The sequence below is a fragment of the Nelumbo lutea genome, chromosome 6 (assembly GCF_056320005.1).
Source record: "Nelumbo lutea isolate HS-2025 chromosome 6, American lotus-T2T, whole genome shotgun sequence".
NCBI classification, from domain to species: Eukaryota; Viridiplantae; Streptophyta; class Magnoliopsida; order Proteales; family Nelumbonaceae; genus Nelumbo; species Nelumbo lutea.
In genome coordinates, this window is record NC_142689.1 from 28,023,831 (window position 1) to 28,045,540 (window position 21,710).

Consider the following 21,710-nt stretch of genomic DNA (forward strand, 5'->3'; position numbering starts at 1 on the left):
TTGTAGGAGAGAGTTGTGGGGGGCTGATTCAGTCTCCAATAGTAGAGCCCGAGTTTTTTTGACCGCGGCCCAACTACAAGTTTGAAAAACTAAAACTCAACCTTTGTTAAACGCCAGGGTCACCCCACCCAAATTGCAGCCTTATTACCACTGATGTAAAATAAGTTCAAGGCTATTTCTTCAAGAGGTGCAATTTGGGCAGTCTCGATTTGGGCTTTTGTCAAAATTTGGATGTGCCTGACCAGAAAGCCCGAGAATTAAACAATCTAAAATGCTAACTCGGACCAACCCGAGTTGCACCCCTAAATTCTTAGGTGTAAAGGCCTATTGGAGCCCAACTGACCTGCTAAGCTCAACCCAAATTCCAACTCAGCTCAATGTATATTTTAGGCTTGGGAACAGATCTTAGGAATTGCCCTAGGTTGACCTTAAACTGGACCGGTCTAACCCGCTCAAGTTGTGCCCCTACTCCCTACTCAAATTGGTACTTTAGGTGGGAAGACGATCAAGCCAAATGTTTGAAGATTGAACTTGGGCATGGATAATGTTAGGTACATCTGAATTTGATTTAACACTATTAATTGCAGATCCGATTCAATCTAAAGATCCCATCGAATCTCATAAATATGGATTTGACTTTGAATTCTATGAGACAATCGGATTGTCAGATCTGATTCGATCTAGTTTTATTTTTTAAAAAATAAATAAATAAATTATTAAAAGAAAAATAAAAATGCAAATATCTTTTCAACTATTTTGTTCATATATATATATATATATATATGTTTTTTTTATAAAAAACAAATTGAAAAAATACAATATAAATAATATATTTATTAATAAATAAATAACATATATTTTAGATCGGATATTTATTCTCGAATCAGTTAAGGGTGATACGAATTCGGTCGTATAGGATTCTAAAATGAGGCTATCTGGATCGGATCATGATTCATTTGCACCCCTAGATATCGCAACACGGCAACAGTCATGAGTCAACTCGCCTTACGAGGCCGGTTCATTTGTTCAGCGGCTCGGTTGCCCCAACCAGCAGTTTAGCCACTTCCTCGTATGGCTCATGAACGACATTTGGACACGAAATCGATTTCACCCATTTCTGAAAAAACACAAAGACGTAGAGTCGAAGCAAATCTCAACTTTCTTCCCTTCAAATTGATCGTTCCTACTAGTCACCTGACAACCCCCAAGATTTCTTCCCTTCTCCTCTTCTCCACTAAGTTCAAACAACAAAGAAATCCTCTCTCGGATTCGAAAACTAAAGAACTCCACTATTCATGATCAACCGCTGCGAAAAGAGTAATTTAGAAACCCATCAATACCACTTTTAAGTTTTGATATGTTCTAGTTGAATCTCTAATAAATGATCTCCATGTTTTCCACTTTCATTCCAATTTTCCTTTTTTCTTGTTACGCATATTGCTTGTTTTGATTAATTTTTCTTTTTTAGGTTGCGTACGATCTGTCTTGTTCTAAATTTCTGTTTGATGGCCACATATCTTTATGGAGATCTGACTTCATTTTTCTGTTATGTTGCAGTAAACATAACACCTTGCATTTGATTTAAATAGAGGAAAGGAATGGGAAGCACAGCTTGCTTCATTATTGTCAGTAGGAATGACATTCCTATATATGAAGCCGAGCTGGGCTCTGCGCTTAAAGTATGAATCTTACTCTGCCACCATTTTAAATCAAAGTTCCAACTTTTTATTACAAAGTAGCGGGTTTATACTAGTCTTTCTTTGGTGCTTAGGAAATATATTTAATACTTAACACAATTTTGTATTTTTCGCATTAGAAGACGAGGGCATCATAATGAATGATTTCTTAGAGGTGACTCTGATTCGTTTTATCTGCAAAGGTAGAGGAGAAATGGGGATGCAACAGTCAAGTCAATCCATCTTAGTTATGCTTGTTACACCTTGTATGCAAAATCTTTCTTAAAATACAATAAGATGCCAACTGTAATATATAAATTCTACTTCATTGTTCATGTTTTAAGCCTATCTAATTCTAGGTTCACAAGGTATCCGGTAATTTTATTATTATTATTATTATTATTATTTTTTTTTTATTTGGGTGAAAAGATGGTTCACTGGTTGTGCATTTGCAATTCTGCTGTTGCAGTAATCTGTCTATTTGTAGAATTTACAACATTTCCCCTATCTTTACCCTTTCTTCTTGGATGAGTACTTGTTAATATTAATGGTTAGCACTCTGACATCATTCTAATGTGACAGAAAGAAGAATCTGCCCATCAGCATCAATTTATACTACATGCAGCTTTGGATGTTGTTCAGGATCTTGCATGGACTACAAGTGCCATGTAAGTTTCCATTACTACTGATTGTTTTCCTTTGCTTATAGGTACTTTCGTGAAGGTTCAAATTAGCAGGTAACTGACTCAAACAATTTCCTTTTCCTCTTCTTCTTAGCACCTGATAATTTGTTTGTCTGAAATTATTGATTCAGGTTCTTGAAGGCAGTGGACAGGTTCAATGACTTGGTGGTCTCTGTGTATGTAACTGCAGGTCATATCCTAGCTATTCACAAATTGATGCAATGCTTAAATACAAGTCATTATTTTCACAAATAGAACAAGTGATACAAGTATATTTTATATCTTAGTATTAACTCATAGGTTTCATTAAGTAACTCTTCCTGCAATTGGATTCTGAGGTTCATTCACAAATAGAACAAGCGATCCAAGTATATTTTATATCTTAGTATTAACTCATAGGTTTCATTAAGTAACTCTTCCTGCAATTGGATTCTGAGGTTCATTCAACAACTTTGTTTTTACTCATTTTTAATTACATGTTATATGCCTATGCATTCTATATCTAATTATTGATTTAATTATATTTTATAGACTACCTGGAAAACATACACATTACGTATCCATCTGTACTACCTGAATGTTGAGCAAGCTATTAGGTATATGAAATTTTCCAAAGTGCAACTTACAACAGACAACACAATTTTGGTTACAATTTGTATGATCTTCATTACTGAACAAAGAAAACTCAAATGAACGAGTTGATGGTGCTATGCCATTATCATGGTTGGTAATCCAGGCTGTCCAAAAGGTGTGTTATTCCTTCAATGGGCACAACTAAAAGAATTACTTTTTATTCCCAGATATGGGGAACCATTGATAATAGACATTACCAACTGAGAAATGGTCAAACTTACTAATGATCTTAGCAATCATAGGTTGTATTTTTGATATGATCATCTGCATGAATCATATTGGTACAATTATTGGGGTTGTGCAAAATCTGGTTTTATGGTTGGCCTATATAGGAGTGCTTCAGAGTATGCTATTCAATGACACTTTTTGAAGAGAAATGTGGGTTGTCTATCGTATATGTATTTGTTTGCTTTCTTTGGAAAATGACATTTTTGTTTGTTAAATAGATGTAGTGATGTATTAACATTTCAATCTACAGTTTTTATTCATCTTATTCATTAAGAACCACTGCTTGGTGTAATGGTAAAATCCTGGGATGACAAGTGTGAGAACATGGATTCAAGTCTGAGAGTGGCCACTTTGTGCCTAAAAAAACAACATAGATTAGGTCCATATCCAGTCTACCCCTCCCAAGGCCCTAGATAGCTGGGACCAACAGTGACCTTTTTATCTTTTCATTCTTTTGTTTCTTTGACTGAGTATATCATACATACGCGATTGATGCTACTTCATGATTCTCGTAACGATGATGGAATCCGAAGTTTTTTCCAAGAGGTCCATGAACTCTATATAAAGGTATGTTGTTAAACTATGCTTGTCTATCATGTGGCATTATTTGTTTGTCTCTTCAGTTTATTCTATAACGTATGTCCTTGTGATATGTTATCCGTGAAACTTGAATGCTAATATGACTTAAGAAATTCTGTTATTTTTGCTTATTAATGATTTATAAATTTAATCCTTAAAGTATTCTTGCTTATTAAAAATGCAACTGAGCTACAATCAGCACGAACAAACTGAGATAGGTGGGTGTTTTCAGGCTACAGGTTGGGCCTTGTTGAAAAAGAAAAATTCCATCCAAGGTTGGGTTGGCTTGGGTTGAGACCTTAGGAAACCCCACTAAAACTGAGACTCATAATTTATATTACACACTTTACTATATAAAGGTGTTTAACAAAATTATTAGAATAGTTAGTAAATTCATTTGGCTTAGTCCTATAAAAAAATTCATTTGACTTAGTCCTATCAAAAAACTTCATTTGACTTAGTCCTATAAAAAAAATTCATTTGGCTTAGTGATTCCAATGTTGCTCCAAGCACAAGGTTTGAGTTGAAGTCTTAATATGCAACTTCTTATTAATCTTCTAAAATATTGCATGACATTGTAATCCATCCCAAATCATATTAATTCAATACGGCTTGGGGTCTAAGCATCCTTTGATTGATCACCTTGGGTTCAGTGATTTAATGGTTGACTCTCCAGTTCCTAGTTTGATCTTTGCTTGACCATAGGACCCAAACCACCCAAGTTGTAATGATCGTTGTCAAGGTGATGCTTAGGCAATAAGGCATTCTTGGAGGGTTGCCTCACCCTAACGCCTACATATTTATATGTAAGACACCACATGTCCAAAAAATTAATGTGGTAGAAATGCAAATGCTAAGATGGATGAGTGGAAAAATTAGAAAGGGTAGGATTAGGAATGAAGTTATCCATGGGAACCTAGGAGTAGCTCCAATATGTGATAACATGAGAGAGAGTAGACTAAGATGGTTTGGGCACATGCATAGAAGACCAATTGCGCCAGTTAGAAGAAGTGATTTGTTACACATTGAAGGGGGCATAAGAGCTTGAGGTAGACCAAAAAGATATGGATAGTAGTAAGAAATGATTTAAGCACTAACAATTTAACAATGGATATGGCTTTAAATAGAACGGATTGGCAAAAGAGGATTCATATGGCCAACCCCATATAGTTGGGATAAGGCATGGATGAATGGTGATGATGATGATTCTTATACTAGTTTTCTTTTTATTATTTTCTTATTTGTTTGAGTTCAATCAACACGAACGTCAGTGGCAGTCTTGAATTTTTTTTGATAAATGAGTAAGATTTTATTAACCCAACAAGTAAGAATTACATTCAACCCATGGAAAGGCACGAGATGCGACCTTTCCTTTAAAACTAGTTACAGAATTATAAGTACAAAAGAAATTACATAGAAGTCCAAAATAAACTATCCCAAAGAACCCCTTGTTTTGCAAGTGAATCAGCCATTGAGTTTGCTGATTTGCCTACCCACTGAACTCTGATTGTCATATTCCTTGTTAACCATTTAACCTTTTTGAGAAGATCTCTAAAACCCCAATTCACAGTGTCCGGATCCTTCAGCCAACTCACTATTACCTGGGAATCCCCTTCAATAATCAGTAGCAGTCTTGAATCCTTTAGGACTTCAAAACTTGAATTGATAAGTAAGAAATAACTTGAAGATTTTATCCAATTAACATACAAGAACAATCAATAGGACTTTTCTTCCTAGGACCAAAACAAGGGCTCAACCCTTATGGTTTGTATGTTTTCTTCCCTTTCTTATTTTTCTTCTCATAAATATGTTGATTTTCTATCTTTTGGTATGGGGTTTATACTTATTTCATGAGGATTATGGTAATTTTTAGCTAAAGATTACTGCTTATTACCATGAAACCTAAGGGAACTACCCTAGGATTTGTACTTTATTTAAAAAAAGTCATCACCTAGGCAATGCCTAGGCACCCGGCTAAGCAACTAGGCAACAAGGCCCTATCATCTAGCTTCGCCTTGGCACCATGAAAACTATGGTTACAATTATAGTTGTTTTGACATTTCAGAAACAAATTGAACTTGATAAGCTTCTTCCTGCATGAATCTCTAGGAATGAAGGATTTGCTTCTTTATTTGAGTTCATGACAAATTCAAGTCCACATTGGGTCCAAGCCTGGCCATAGAATTCACTGGATTGAGTAATTTGCATATTTTTTCAAGTTTAAATGGTCAAAGTTTAGACTTTTTGGTTGGCTTGATTAAAATTTTAACTTATTATATCAATATCTTAGACAATTTAAAATATGAAGATACCCCTTGTACATCTCCTTATTGTCAAACAGCAGTAACATTGATTGATAGTGACAGAGAAAACATTTTTTGGAGCTTCCCCTAGGTTCTAGCAAGGATAACCAGGTATAGGAGACCTCAATATTTCTTCATTTAAATTACATGATTTTCTTCTTCTTAATCTTCATCCTAAAAATAGTCCACTCAAAAGGAAGTTCTAACCATAATTACCTAAATGGTTGGTTCTACATGTTCAGGTTCAGGTTCACAGCATGTAATTCACAACCTTTTAATAAACCTGGTTCTCACAATGTGTAGTTCTAGTTTTCCAATGATTTTCCACTTTCTTTTGGTGTAAATTGTTTCTTGCACATGACATTTTAGGAGAAAGAACTTTGTATTAATCAATCCAATAGGAATATTTTTCTTGGGAAAACAACCTTATGGTTAAGAAGTATCACCTTGTTGATATTGGGCATAATGTCTGCTCAAGGAGAATGGCATGCTGTGAATAAGGTTGTCTAGAGAGTTAAATACACAGCTGTAACAGGTAACTATGGTAATTGTTAATGGACCTACTAGGGAACATAATGGCAATGTTCTGAAAATCATAGTAAGATTACTCCTATTTTTTACAAATTTGTTGAAAAATTAAATATAAAATTACTAAAAGGTTTTATATATATGAAAATGATGCTACCTTATTTTTAACCCACATCTACCATATATGTGCCTAAAACAACAGAATTTACCAATTACCACTTGTACAATAAAAGCCTAAGATGACATAATCAAGTTTGAGTTGAAAGTCAAATAATCTAACCCTACAAGGGAGAGCTTTTGGAACTCGGTGGTGGAAAGGTTTGAAAAAAGATTGGTCTCTTGGAAAAAGAATTACCTCTCTCTTGGTGGAAGAGTTACACTGATTAAGGCCACACTTGCTAATTTACCCATCTATTTCCTGGGGAATGGGCTTTTTCCCTCTTTGGGTGTAGATGGAACCCTCCATCAGATCTGTAGGGCCTTTTTTCCCCTTCTGTTTTCAGGTGGCATAGGAAAAGGAGAAGGACTATGTGGAGAGGTTTGAGGGCTGCAGTATGTTGGACAATATGGGAAGAAAGAAACTTCAGGATATTCTCAGCGGCTGAGAGAGGGGTGGAAGAACTAAAGGCTATCATTCATTTTAGGGTTGTACAGTGGCTGAAATCTTTGGAACTATTCACAGGTTACATAGTGGATGACATGTTGAGGAAGTGGGGTGAAATAGCAAAGTGCACACAGACCAAGTCAGTAATGAGTGTGTCTTGGACACCTCCACCTGCTGGGTTCATGAAATTAAATTTTGATGGGAGTAGTAGGGGGAACCTTGGACAATCAGGGATTGAGGGTGTCTTTAGGGATGAGAATGGGGTCATTTTTGCCTTGTTCTCAGGCCCAATTGGAGTGGGTGACTCCCTTAGAGCTGAGGTCTTTGTAGTTATGGAAGGAATCTAGAAAGCCAAGGAGATGGACATCAGAAAACTCTTAATTGAAGGGGATTCGGAGGTGGTGATAGGGTGGCTGAATGCAGACAACAATGGTTTATGGAGGTATAGTAATCAGAGGAGGAAATTTGAGTGGCTGGTGCGGGAGATGGAAGTTAAAATGTGCTGGGTCAAAATAATCTACCTATTCTTTTGTTTTATTGATTGTACTTGGAAGATAAGTGTGTTTGTCTTCCTTATGTAACCTCTTTGGTGAACTAATGAAATTGTTATTGATAAAAAAAAGTCAAATAATCTACGTACAATGGCTCTTCAACCTACATAGATGTAAAATAAACACAATACCTGGCATTAAATAACATAAATAAATCATTTTCTAGTAAGGGCTTTAAAACAAGTCTCCCTTGACACAACTGAATATACACAAAATACAAAAAAGACAAAGTAGAGGTCTAATTCTTAATTGAATTTATTTGAATTGCAATGAAGTGCAGGAATCATATACATCGTAAGATTTTTGCATGAAAATATTCAGACATAAGATTCAAATCAAAACCATTGGTTCAAATTGTGAATCATATTGTAAATTGTCAGATTTTTACAACATTGCTTATTGGTACCAGATATAGACTGAGACCTGTGGATTGATCTAGTAGGGAATTTTGGTTCATCTATGGTCTGGCAATTGGAAAGGCAACCCTAAATCTATGGTTAGCTTTGACAAAAAAAAATTGATAAGAACACGCTTGATTCGATCCTTTTATTATACTCTTCCCTCGAAGGGAGGTCCCTAAATAGATTTTCTCAGTTCTTATGATGCTTGGTTGGCAAATAGGGTTCTGTGGAAACCCCTGTTTATAGGAGAATTGAGGAGAAGAATGCTGAAAATATTTGAATGTTTGAACTCCTTTTGGTCCTTCATGAGAAACATGCTCCAGATCAACAGTCTAGGGAACATATTTGGGAAACGGAGCCTGTTGGCTGCCTCACTTTCAGGTCCTTCTATAACCATTTATTTCACATGACAATTAGTTCCTTATTCCAGGATCTTTGCAATCTAGGTTCCATTTAAAGTCATTTCTTTTATATCGAAGACTGTGAAAGCATTCTGATCAAACACTTATAATTTATTGGGGTAAAAACATGTCTGATTATGATGGACAAGAGCACCATTTCATTTACTGCACTTCCATAATGAAAAGATGATAGACTTTTTCATCCTTGGAAAAAGTTAGACACCATGGGAAAAACCTTTTAGTATAGTTTCTCACTTAACTATTTGTTGGGGCATTAGGACTGAAGGAAACTTGGAGTTCTCCAATTAAAGGAGTAACTTATTTCCAGGCATCAAACTGGGTTCTAAGACTTCATATTGGAAGGCATTAAGGACTATAGGCTGTCTGTTTTAGAAGTCAACTGGAAAAATATTTTTTGATTGCAAATTCCAATCCAGAAAGATTCCTTGGCAATTGGTAAAGCTTAGCACTTGTTGGACAAGCTTAATATTGATGGTTATTTACTAGGCAACAAAGTCTTAGACCTTGGACTAGAAATTAGCCAATTGGCTGAGTGAATTAGCTAAATGGGAGGAAAGAGTGAAGGACTCTTGGTAAAGCTGATCTGTGTGCATTGCTTGCTGGATTAGAGGTTCACACTGATCCATTCACCTTAACCTAGTTATAGTTATAGATTGACAATTCCAAAGTTCCAACTTCTGGTGTCTTGGTGAGACAAGGGTATATTTTAAGTTTGTAAATATCGTGAATAAGATCCTTTTTGTTTTTAAGCTGTATCCAGATTTTGTAAATGCATATTTCAAGTGCAAATGTTGGCACCATCTGCCTACAGAAATGAACCTTGTAATTTAGGTGTCTTAGAATCTAGTTACTTAAGGAAAATGGAGTATCTATTTCTGTGGGTATTACCATGCTAAAATAGAAAAGACCCTCGCCAAGTGAAAATTTGCGGCTTGTGAACCTTGGAAATCCTTCCTGTCAAAAAAAAAATGCAATGAGACGGAAAGAGGTTCCTCGACCCTTAGATATGCAACAAACAATGTACCACTTTTGGGGAAAAAAACTTATAAGATTTTGCAAGTTGAATTCTAAAAGAAGTAAGAATAAATAGAAGGATTCTTTAAAATCTCTATAAGAGGATAATCCATATAACAGATGGGCATCCATAAAATTCCATAATCCAAATCCATTGAAGACATATGTATCCATAAAGTCATTAAGATTAATTGGTCCAAATTCAAATTTTAAAGTATCAAATGTCAATAAGCAGATTGAAATGAGGGTAAAGTGTGTGCATTATTCTCAGGCCCAGCAGGTGAAGGAGAGTCACTAAGAGTGGAAGTAATGGCAGTTATGGAAGGAGTGCAAAGGGCTACAACCATGAATGCAAGAAAGCTAATCATTGAAGGGGATTCCAAACTGGTAGTGGCTTGGCTACTGGATGAGGAAAGTAGGATGTGGAAGATTAATAATGAAAAGAAAAAACTCAGATGGATCACAAAGGACATGGAACTGAGAATACAGTGGGTGAGAAGAACAGCTAATTCAATGGCTGATGCACTGGCCAAGCAAGGGATTGGGAGAATTCAAACATTTTGGGAACAACTGTAATTGTAATTATAACTAAAGTTGAAGGGGAGAGATAAGAGAGCTTGTCTCTCTCTCACTTTCTCTTGTACACTTTCCTTAAAATTCAATGAAGTAATCAGTTATTCATAAAAAAAAAAAACATGTTCAGTTATTAATATGTTAAAAAACTCTAAACAGGAATAATTGCAAACAGTTAAAAGGAAAAGTTGAAAAAAAAATGGATATAGATAGCAGTAGCAACAAGTGCAGCTCTTTTCATGTAAACAAAGCAGTATAGTTGAAGAGAGAGGATAGAGTTGGGAGGATGGATAAGAAAAGGGGACTGCAATGACCTTAATGTGCTGACTGCAGCATTGCTCAACATCAATTGAAAAAGGAAAAAAAAAGAAAAAAAAAACTCATCTTACCTCATGTAAGTAGCAGCCAAAGTTTAATGGTTTTGTTTCCTTTGCAAGGTTAATAGACCAATATAATAGAACAGAAGAAATTATTCTTTCCTTTGCAAGTTAGTAGACCAACAGAATAGTGTAAACGCATCTACAGTTTCCAAATATAAAGTTAACATGGGTTCCATTGTTAGATCCTGGTCGCTGAGTTCGGTTCAACTAGATGAATAGCTTGATCAAGTTACTGATTTGGCCTTAGAAAGTATCAAGCTGATTTCTTTTTCCAAGAGAAAAGAATTGATATTGTCAAATATTGGTGATGGAGCACAATCCGGTCAGTCCTATCTGTCAATGGTCTTGCCTCTGGCTGGAGCAAAAGGTGCCTGAAACAGGGAAGAAAGCGAGTATCTTCGGAGAGGGACTCGGTGAGAATGCTCTAAAGCTCAAGTTAGTATCCTCAAAGGCAAGATGATAAATCAAATGGCGCAAAGTTCACATACCTCGTTCTTGGGGGGTAGAGTGCCTTTTATAACCACTTCGCGCATTCACTCCTAAGCTTTTGTTAGGTCGGGTATGATTACCTACGCTTCTGCCAGCTCGGGTATGATTACCTACGTTTTCGCCAGTTCGGGTGTCCTTACCTCTGCTGGGGCAAAACCGCCACTGTTCTCTTTGTCGAATCCGTCTCTGTAACTGGAGATGGCGGTGGCAGGTGTCCGTTGAAGTGCGGCTATCAAGCGTCAGGTCCTAACTTAGTCAGGTGCATCGCCTCTAGATACGGACTCCTTTGGTGTCGGGTACGGTGCGTTTGTTCAGTTTGGCGTCCCGAAGGTGAAGTGTTGGAATGGTGTGCGAGGTGAAGTCTTGAGTTTAGATAGAGACATGGCCCGAACTGCACTAGGGTGGGCCAGTTCGGGTTGTTGCCTTTTATAAGGCTCGGGGTCCAAGGGGGAGCTCGTGCTCCTTGTGGGGAGTTCGGACTGCGGGTTCCACTTTTCGGAGTTCGTGCCTTGGGCGTACTGTAGTGTGAGCTATTGCCTTTCCACGTGTTGAGTGATTACGAGGTCGGGCCAAATCTTCCTTCATCAATTGCCCCCCACTCCTTGCGCTAAGGGACTTGTCCTGGCGCGGGGAGTTTGCCAGGTGGCGGGTGGTTTTGCCCCATACTCCGGATTGGTTGATTGCTAGCGCAAAGTGCGTGGTCGTTAGGATTTTTTTGAGTTTTTCGAGTGCCAAAAAGACGGGAAAACGCGCCAATCTGTCCATAAATACTGACAGACGTGACAGTACGCGTTTATTTCAAAAATTCAAAAAGTGCGCCGTTGGACGTCTTTAATGCGAGGAGATGTGCGCTGGCACCCTTTTCAATTTCGAATGACGTGCGGCCAGTCACGTCTCGGTCTGAGGAGATGTGCGGTCAGTGCAACTGCGGGCCATTGGATTGGCCTTGATTAGAGCCGTTGGTTTTTGGCTATTGTGGGCATAAATAGTGGGGGACCCCAGTCACCGTCATTGTCCCGCGTTTTGCTTCTTGAGCTCGCGTCCAAGTTTCAGTTGGCGTTCAAGCCTTTAGCTCGCGTTCACGTTCCCGTAGTTCATTTGCTTTTTGTTCGAGTGAGTACTTTCCTGGGATCCTTCTCCTTCCGATGTCTAGCTCGGATAGCTCAGGCAGTTCTTCAAGGGGGTCAGATGCAGGTTCTACGAACCGAGTTGCATCCCCCAACAGTCCTAGTGAACCTGAGGTAGAACTCGAGGAAGAGTTCGAACCAATAGGCCGAGTCGCCTCGGGTGGTTTGGCGTCCTCCTCCCATTGAGGTCGAACATTGGACAAGTTTGGGCCTTCGACCATGACGCCTGAGGGGTTTTACTCCCTTATTATCCAGTTTAACTTGCTTGGGGAGTATACATATTTTATACCTTCGGGAAGTTTCCCTTGGGATCACGGTCCTAATGAGATCGTGATATTCCGGGAGCAGCTCGCCGGTTTGCGCCTGCCTTTCCACCCCTTATAGTCGATGTCATGAACCACTTCGGCGTTACTATTAGCCAGGTTCACCCAAATTCTATTCGTAACTTGGTAGGGACAATTTCCCTATTTTGCGAACAGATCTTGCCCTTAGACTTAGAGATTTTTTCTTCCATTCTGATGCTAAAGCAAGCAGGTCCCCTTCCCGGGCGTAGACGGGCGTATTACCTGTCTCCTCGCCCGGGTTTTAAGCTATTATACGATCTTCCCAACAATGTCCCAGAGTGGAAACGAGACTACTTCGGGGTGCAAAATGCATTGGGGTGGCCGTTCCAAACCGAGTGGGGGTGGCAGCCCCTGATGCCAGTGTTACACTTGACAAGGAGACGGAGAAGGGCCTCCGGCAATGGGTACGGCTTGTGCTAAAATGCCATCAGTATCTGACGGAGGCCAAGCTCATCGCGGCCGGTCTGAGTTCGGATAGGTTCCTTAGAGGTTGTCTTTTGTTTTTGCTCTGTTCTTTCGTTTCCCCTGATGCTGAGCTCTTTTGTAGGTGTAATGGACTTAGAGAAGACTCGTGATAAGAACATGTTTCACGCCATGAAGAGGAGGAAACGAGTCGCCAAACGGACTCATTCCGAGCTGCCCCGAGAAGCAGAGCCCGAGGCACTAGACTACTCGTCAGTGGATCCACCCATGGAGTTTGAGATGGCCCCTCCAATACAAGAAGTGGCAGGGGCCCCTTATGCCGAGGCTACTTACACGGGGGCTCCCGCTTACTCTGGGTCTGCTTATACACGAGCTGGGCCCTCAGGCTCGGGAACCCAAGGTGAGTTCAGGAACGTGTTGTCACTGAACCACGCTCTTCAGAAGAATAGGGAGGCCATTTATCCTGAGGAAGTCGCGGCATGGGCCGAGCTTCCTTTGAACCAGGTGGCTTATCATGCTGCCGCTCACGCCATGGTGGTAAGTCAGCGGTTTAATGTCGAGCTCTTTGCTTTTCTTTCTTGCTATCGTTCTTTTGATCATTTGTTATTTTTCCTTTTGGTATGTGAATTCTTCTATCCACGCCTTGGCGGCCCAAGTGGAAAGGAGCTCGAGGCAGGCGCGAGCTGCCGAAGAGGCTTCCCGCGCTGCCGAGGCGGCTACCCGAGCTGCTGAGGCGGCTTCTCGCGTTGCACAGACCAGACTGGCGAGGTCTTGGAGAGATACCGAGGCCATGGGGTTGTGGTGAAGCATATGGCGGACTTGAGACTGGACTTGCAGCATCAGGTTGAATGCCTTCAAGAGGATATTAGGGAGAGGACGGAGATCTTTTCTCAGGGCATCGAGGATGCCAAGAAGAAGGCCGTCGATGAATATATCGCCTCACCGTGCTTTGACGACCTGATGGTGGGCTCATACAGACGGGGCTTTAAACTGAGCCGGTGAATAATCCGGAATACGTACCCCGAGCTTGATATTAGCGCCATAACCACTTCGCGCATTACTCAGGAGATGGCCAATGCTGCTGACGATGAACCGGATTCTGAGGATGAAGCGGGACCTCCGGGCCTGTGAACTTGCCCTTTTTTTTTTGGAATGTAAACAAAGTATCTTGCAATGGATGTTCTTCTTTTGGTTAAGTGTTGTTGTCACTCTTTCTTCCGAATTGACCATATGCCGATGCCCCTATTAGTTCGTTGTTGGCACTTTGCCTGAGCTTTTAGTTTGCATTTTTTGCTTTTGCTTGCCCATGCCAAGGTCCTTGGCATCCTATCCCTTCGCTTGGTGCTCATGTCAAGGTCCTTGTTAGCCCGACATCTTGGCCCTTAGGCTCTGGAATTGACTTGGTCCACTTCACTTGGTGAGATCTATAGGAAGTATCGTCTCAAGTTAACGACATTCCAAGCTCGGGGTACTTGTTTGCTCTCTAAGGTTTCGAGCTCGTATGCCCCCCCCCCCGAGCGCGCTCGTTACTCGGTAGGGCCCTTCCCAATTTGGTCCAAGTTTGCCCACGCCGGGCTTGGGTGCAATGATCTTACAGAGGACTAGGTTGCCGACGCAAAAGTTCCATTTTTTTACTCTGATATTGTAGTACCGAGCTACTCTTTGCTGGTAAACTGCGGTTCAAATGTATGCAAGGTCTCTTACCTCGTCCAGTAGATCGAGGTTGGTACGTAACTCATCTCCGTTTGATTGATCGTCGTATGCTTCTAGTCGTAGTGTAGGTATTTCGATCTCCGTCGGGATTACCGCTTCGGTGTCGTAGGTGAGGTTAAAGGGGGTTTCTCCCGTGGCGGTTTTTTCCATAGTTCGGTGAGCCCATAGAACACTTGGTAGCTCGTCCGCCCACAACCCTTTAGCTCGGTCTAGTCGCGCTTTCAGTCCGCGGAGGATAGCTCTGTTCATTACTTCTGTTTGACCGTTTGCCTGCGAGTGTGCGACCGATGTAAAGTTCTTCCGAATTCCCATACCTTGGCACCATTCCTAAAACTTGATATCCTTGAACTGCTTGCCATTGTCAGAGATCAGTACCCGAGGTAACCCAAAGCGACATACTATGTTCTTCCAAAAGAAGTTATGTACGTTTCGGGCTGTAACTGTTACCAGAGGTTCGACTTCTATCCATTTTGTGAAGTAATCTACCGCCACCACTAGAAACTTCCTCCCACTTGTTGCTGACGGGAATGGCCCCAGGAGGTCGATGCCCCATTGCACAAAGGGCCATGGACTGGTGAGGTACTTGAGGTCGGCGACAGGCTGATGGTGGATATTGGCATGCTTCTGACACTTATCGCATTTTCTAACAAGCTCGATGGCTTCTGCCTTCATTGTTGGCTAGTAGTACCCTTGTCGAAGTGCTTTTTGGGCGAGGGCCCTGCCTCCCAAGTGCCCTCTGCACAGACCTTCATGAGTGTTGCGGAGTACGAGCTAGGCTTCGGCAGGTTGCAAGCAGCGTAGGTAGGGGAGCGTGTAGGATCGTCGGTACACTCGTTCGTCTATTATGACGTATTTGGCTGCTTGGCGCTGGACTCTCCTGACTGCATTGCGGTCCGAGGGGAGGGTTCCATCTAGCAAGAAGCCCGCGAATGGGTCGATCCAGCTCGGCTCTACTTCAAGGACAGGAGCGACCCCCTCTGCCCCACCGAGGATGCTAGGCCGAGGCAAGTCCTCTATGTACACGGTTCTCATGGTGTTGTTACTTGTGCTGGCTAACCAGGACAGGGCGTCGGCCTCAGTGTTCTCTAACATCGGGATTTGCCTGATGAAGTGTGACTGGAAGTTGAACAGAGCCTCCTTTACTTTTGCCAAGTAGGCGATCATAGTCAGCTCGCGTGCTTCGTATTTGCCCGCGACCTGGTTGACCACAAGTTGGGAATCGCTGCAGATAACTATGTGTTTTGCTCTTACCTTTTGTGCTAGGTTCAGCCCGGCTATCAATGCCATACTCCGCCTTGTTGTTGGATGATGCGAAATCAAAACGTAGTGCGTATTCCAATTTCGTACCGCCCGGGCCGTGCAATACTATTCCAGCCCCGTTGCCCTACTGGTTCGAGAAGCCATCTACGTGAAGGATCTAGGGCTCCTCATCCCAGTTCGCATTTGTCCTAACCAGGAGAGATGCCATACTGGCTGCTAGTTCACGGGGTTCATACTCTATTTGGCTTGGGAGCTCCAGGCTCACCCGAACTGGGGATTTCGGGCTCAACCGACCTAGGGAGTTCGGGGCTGAACGTGCACTCAGCGATAAAATCTACTAAGACTTGGGCCTTAATAGCAGTTCATGGCTTATACTGGAGATTGTACTCGCTGAGCTCGATGGCCCACTTCGTCAGTCAACCGGAATGCCTTGAAGAAAAGCAAAAGCGGTCTATCGATTTGGACATGAAGCGACTCAAAGCAGCTATGCGACCGTTTAGCCTCTGAACCTCTTTTACTTTTCGGGGTGCTCTCATATCTAGGATGGCTTTTATCTTGTTTAGATTGGCATCAATACTGCGTCGGTTGACAATGTACCTAGGAACTTACCCGAGGTGGCACCGAAGACACATTTGTTTGGGTTCAGTTTCATGCTAAATCGACGCAGAATTTGGAAGACAAAATCTAAGTCTTGTATTAATTCCTGTGAAATTTGTGTCTTGACGACCATGTCGTCTACATAACATTCTACTTCCGTGCCAATTAAGGGCCGAAACAGCTTATTCACAAGTCTTTGAAAGGTCGCCCCAGCGTTCTTCAGCCCGAAGGGCATGACCTTGTAGCAGTACAGGCCGAACTCGGTTATGAAGCTGGTTTTTTCCTCATTGGACTTGTCCATCCTGATTTGGTTGTAGCCTAAGTAGGCGTCCAAGAAGCTTAGCAACTCATGTTCCGAGGTCGTGTCCATAGGCAGTCAATTTTGGAGAGGAGGAAGCAATCTTTCGGACAGGCCCGGTTCAGGTCGGTGTAGTTGATGCACATGCGCCACTTGTCGTTTGCCTTTTTCACCAGCACTAAGTTGGCTACCCAGCTCGGGTAATGAACTTCCCTTATGAAGTCCGCTACGAGGAGCTTCTCGACCTCTTCGTCAACCGCCCTCCAGCGCTCCGGGGCTAAGTTGCATTTCTTCTGTCTAATGGGTCTGACTACAGGGTCAGTATTAAGCTTGTGAGTTATAAGGCTAGGGTCAATATCGGGCATATCGACCGCGAACCATGCAAAAATGTCTAAATTTTGAAGTGAGAAACTCACCAGTTCGGTTCGTAGAGGCTCCTTGACAGAAGCACCGATCTGTAGTGTCCGGGCCGGGTCCATAGCCGAAGTTGGGATTGCGACCGTTTCCTCTGTGGGCGAAGCTCGTTTCTCACCCTACTCCGTAGGCCGCTCCAGTTCGAGGTCGTTGGCTGCCTTGGCTTTTCCCTTCAGGGTGGCAACATAACACTTGCAGGACTCAAGCTGGTTGCCCCGCGCTACCCCCACACCGAAGTCTGTAGGGAACTTCATTGTCAAATAGTAGGTGGAGACTATTGCTCGTAGGACATGCGTGATTGGCCGCCCTATTATGGCATTGTATAGGGAGGGGGTCGCGACCACCAGGAAATCGTGGTTGAGTCTAACCGCACAAGGCCATGTGCCAACTTCCACAGGTACTGTTATTTTCCCAAGGGGCCTGACTTCCTCTCCGCTGAAGCCCACCAGAGGAGTGTTCGTGGGCTTCAACTTGCTCCTCTGTAACTGAAGCTGGTCAAATGCCGACTTGAAGAAGATGTCTGCCGAACTACATGAATCCACAAGCACGCGCCTAACCTCAAAGTCGTTGATCCTTAGTTTTATGACAAGTGCGTCATCGTGGGGGTAGTGAACACCTCGCGCATCGTCTTCCGTGAAGAAGATCGGTCCTTCCGCCTTTCGGCCTCTTTGTAGGGTTCTGTTCTTCTCGAGCCGCTTCGTGAACTGACGTCCGGACCGCTGCCGAAGTACAACCTGCTACCACCGAACCTTCCACTATTATGTGGATGGTTCCCCAAACTAGCCTCTCTTCCGGAGGCTGTCTTTGCGATGGTTCGGTTGGCCTGCTGCTGGGTTCGGGGGCATCTCTTTCGTGCTCTTCTTGCTGACCAGTCTTATTATTATTATTATTATTATGATGTACAAAATTTCTCAAGTACCCGCGACGGATGAGTCACTCTATCTCGTCCCGGAGATTATTACATTGTTCGGTACTATGACTATGATCTCTAGGGAAACTACAGTACAAATTTTTATTTCTCTCGTTTGGGTTCCCTTTTAGGCGAGGTGGCCATTTTACGTATGGGGCATCTTTGATCGTCATCAAGATCTCAGTTCACCTCGTGTTTAAGGGTGTGTAGTCCGTTCGAGCTGCTAAGGGAGCTCGGGACGGCTGGCTTGGCTTCGCCTCCCGGGCTGGGTTTTTTCTTCTATCATCTGGGTTGGAGGGCTCGCCTTCTCTTTTCCTTTTCTCGACTCCGCCTTTAGTCCTTTGGCCGATCTCTTCCTCTGTTCTCATGAACTTATCCGCGAGCTTGAGGAACTCGGCCACGGTCGCGGCTGGCTGGCTACCATGTGCCATTTGAACTCCTTGTGTGTTACTCCTCTCTTGACGCTGCGAGTTGTACCGTGGGGTCCAGTCTCTGGGGAGGGACCTGGTGAGAATGCTCCGAAGCTCAAGTTAGTATCCTCAAAGGCAAGATGATAAACCAGATGACGCAAAGTTCACATACCTCGTTCTTGGGGGTAGAGTGCTTTTTATAACCACTTCGCGCACTCACTCGTAAGCTTCTGTCAGGTCGGGTATGATTACCTGCGCTTCTGCCAATTCGAGTATGATTACCTGCGTTTTTGCCAGTTCGGGTATCCTCACCTCTGCTAGGTCAGAACCGCCACTGCTCTCTTTGTCGGAGCCGTCTCTGTAACTGGAGATGGCGGTGGCAGGTGTCTGTTGAAGTGCGGCTGTCAAGCGTCAGGTCCTAACTTAGTCAGGTGCGCCGCCTCTAGATACGGACTCCTTCGGTGTCGGGTACGGTGCGTTTGTTCAGTTCGGTGTCCCGGAGGTGAAGTGCTGGAATGGTGTGCGAGGTAAAGTCTTGAGTTCGGATAGAGACGTGGCCCAAACTGCCCTGGGGTGGGCCAGTTCGGGTTGTTGCCTTTTGTAAGGCTCCGGGTCCAAGGGGGAGCTCGTGTTCCTTGTGGGGAGTTTGGACCGCAGGTTCTTTTTGGAGTTCGCGCCTTAGACGTACTGTTGTATTGAACTGTTACCTTTCCACGTGTTGAGTGATTAGAAGGTCGGACCAAATCTTACTTCATCAATTGGCTTGGATTTTTAGCATAAATTCTTGTAACAAAAATAGTAGTGAGTGCAATTTTCCTTCAATAAATACTCACTAGTACTTGATGTCAGTGAGTCTGAATTTTATTTCCCTGTCTATTTGCCACACACAGAATAGTAGTGAGTGCAATTTTCCTTCAATAAATACTCACTAGTACTTGATGTCAGTGAGTCTGAATTTTATTTCCCTGTCTATTTGCCACACACAGACCAAACTGCATGTCCTATCATCGAAGTAGTACCCCCAAGAGCTAAGGAATTTATTTCTTTTGCTTGTTTTTTTCAATGAGCTAATTACTTTATTGATTTGCATATTGTTAAAAATGGCAGATTCTTCTCAATCCCCTCTATTTACCTGGGTCCCGCATTACATCATCACACTTCAACACAAAAGTTCGAGCCCTTGCCAGAAAATATCTATAGATCTATGGATCCAATCCAATGTTTTCCTCTCAAATGGAGACAAGAAACCAATTGGGAAGCTCCACAAAAAGGCCAATGTATTTTCTTTTTTTTTTGAAGGCTCCAATGTACTTTGAGAACTTCATAAGAGTACCTATATTGATGATTATTATTGTTATTTTTGGTAGAAAGGTTATTAAGATGAAATCCCCACGTTGATGTTTCCATTTTCTTATTATGTTTTGTAATCATCTGATCTTCCCTGTACAGAGCTAGTGTGAATCAAGAAGTGCATCCCAGAGATTCACTTTGACTGCTTTGAGAACAGTAGTTCCAAGACTGAAAAACCTGATTTGTTTAAAGATATATATAATGCACTATTTTGTAGGAAAAGCAAGTAGATTGTAACACCATTTTGATCAAGCCCATTAGAGCGGATTCCAAGTTACTAACAGACCCAAAAGTCGTAAATGTTACCCTTTTCTCTAGGATTTACACTGAACCCCAAAGTTATATCAAACTGAAAGTAAGGGTTTTGGCCATTAAAAGATATTCCATAACTAACACTTCGTTGAATGTTTCTTTATGATATCCATCAGATCAACTTTATACTACAAGAAATTGAAATTTGGCGGGCATTTTTGTGTCAACGATCTTATAATTGCCGGTTTATTCATGTATAAGCCAATGTTTTAAAAACTGACCTGATGCTCACCCATTTTTGTTTCTAGGTTGTTGGTAGAGGTGCAAATGGATCATATAATGATCCGATCTAAGGTCCAATCCAATTTGGTCGAATTCGGATCACACCCCCCATCTGATCTGAGAAGATCCAATCCAATGTATATTATATGCTTATAAATATAAATATATATAATACATATATATGTTATTTATTTACTTATAAATATATTTTTATATTCTATTTTTATAAATTTGTTATATTATTTATTTATTTATAAAAAAATGTACGTATATGATGAAAATAATAAAAAAATATTTATATATTTTTACTTTATTTAAATAAAAATATTTTATTTTTTTAATAATTTATTAATTTTTAAAGAAAACAAGTCGGATCGGATCAGATCTGAAGATCAAATTTATTGATAGGATTCAAATTTAAATCAAATCCTATCAGATCTGATCAGATTGGATTCGAATATACCCTAATTTGAATCTGATCCGATTCGTTTGCATCCCTAGTTGTAGGTCACCAATTTGATCGTCCAGTCAAATGGGTCAGACCATAACATGTTAGTATACTTAATATGTGTGTAAACATATATTTATCAGTGAAATAATGTACAATTCACACATAATATATGTATATATAAACATTATTTGTAAAAAATATTAAAATTTACAATTTGAGGCAAAAAAGGAATTTTTTGGTGAAAATAGTGGGACATTATCACCTTAGAACACATAAATATAAAAAGTTACCCCAAATCAATATAAAGATCACCTAATTGGACAACCGAACGCAAAGTTATGGCCTCTAGAAATGCATATGCGTTGAATGTGCAACCAATGACCAAGTGCCAAGTTGAACGGGTCATGGTTCAATCGCCCAGGGTTGGACAATTTTTTATTGAGTCAATGGTTTTTTTACCAAAGTCCGAGCCTTGGGAGAATTAGACCTGAAATCATGCTTGGGTGATGATTCAAATGATTCAACTAGCCGAGTCAATCGCGGGTTGAAAACTTGAGTATAAGCTTGGCCGTATAGAAAGTCCACTAAAAAATTTGCTTCATTAAACATTCTTCATGCTCAGTTTGTTTGCAGTATAATGAACTAGATACAAGTTTTGCATTGAGTTCACTTTTTCATCTGCTTGTAACTTTGACTGCACTCTTACATGATGCAAAATTTGCATTTTTGTCATTTGTATTCATTGGTGGTGCAAAATTTGCACCTAGAATAGCGATGCAAGCACCGTGTTCCTCCTACCTTGGTTCTCTCATATA

General features: G+C 41.3%; 1 protein-coding gene across 2 annotated transcripts; it reads left to right on the forward strand.

Annotated features, from left to right (window-relative positions):
* Positions 1 to 1,084: 1,084 nt before the first annotated feature.
* Positions 1,085 to 19,966, forward strand: LOC148848196 (uncharacterized). 2 transcript variants are annotated; one of them, XM_088948661.1, is made up of 6 exons: positions 1,085 to 1,317; positions 1,558 to 1,679; positions 2,259 to 2,344; positions 2,491 to 2,551; positions 3,701 to 3,787; positions 19,668 to 19,966. In XM_088948661.1, the coding sequence occupies exons 2-6, from the start codon at positions 1,599 to 1,601 to the stop codon at positions 19,758 to 19,760; spliced, it is 408 nt and encodes a 135-aa protein (XP_088804787.1). In that variant the 5' UTR covers positions 1,085 to 1,317; positions 1,558 to 1,598; the 3' UTR covers positions 19,761 to 19,966. The 2 variants fall into 2 exon arrangements, with proteins under 2 accessions (XP_088804787.1, XP_088804789.1); XM_088948663.1 differs by lacking the exon at positions 19,668 to 19,966 and adding an exon at positions 9,894 to 10,316.
* The last annotated feature ends 1,744 nt before the right edge of the window (positions 19,967 to 21,710 follow it).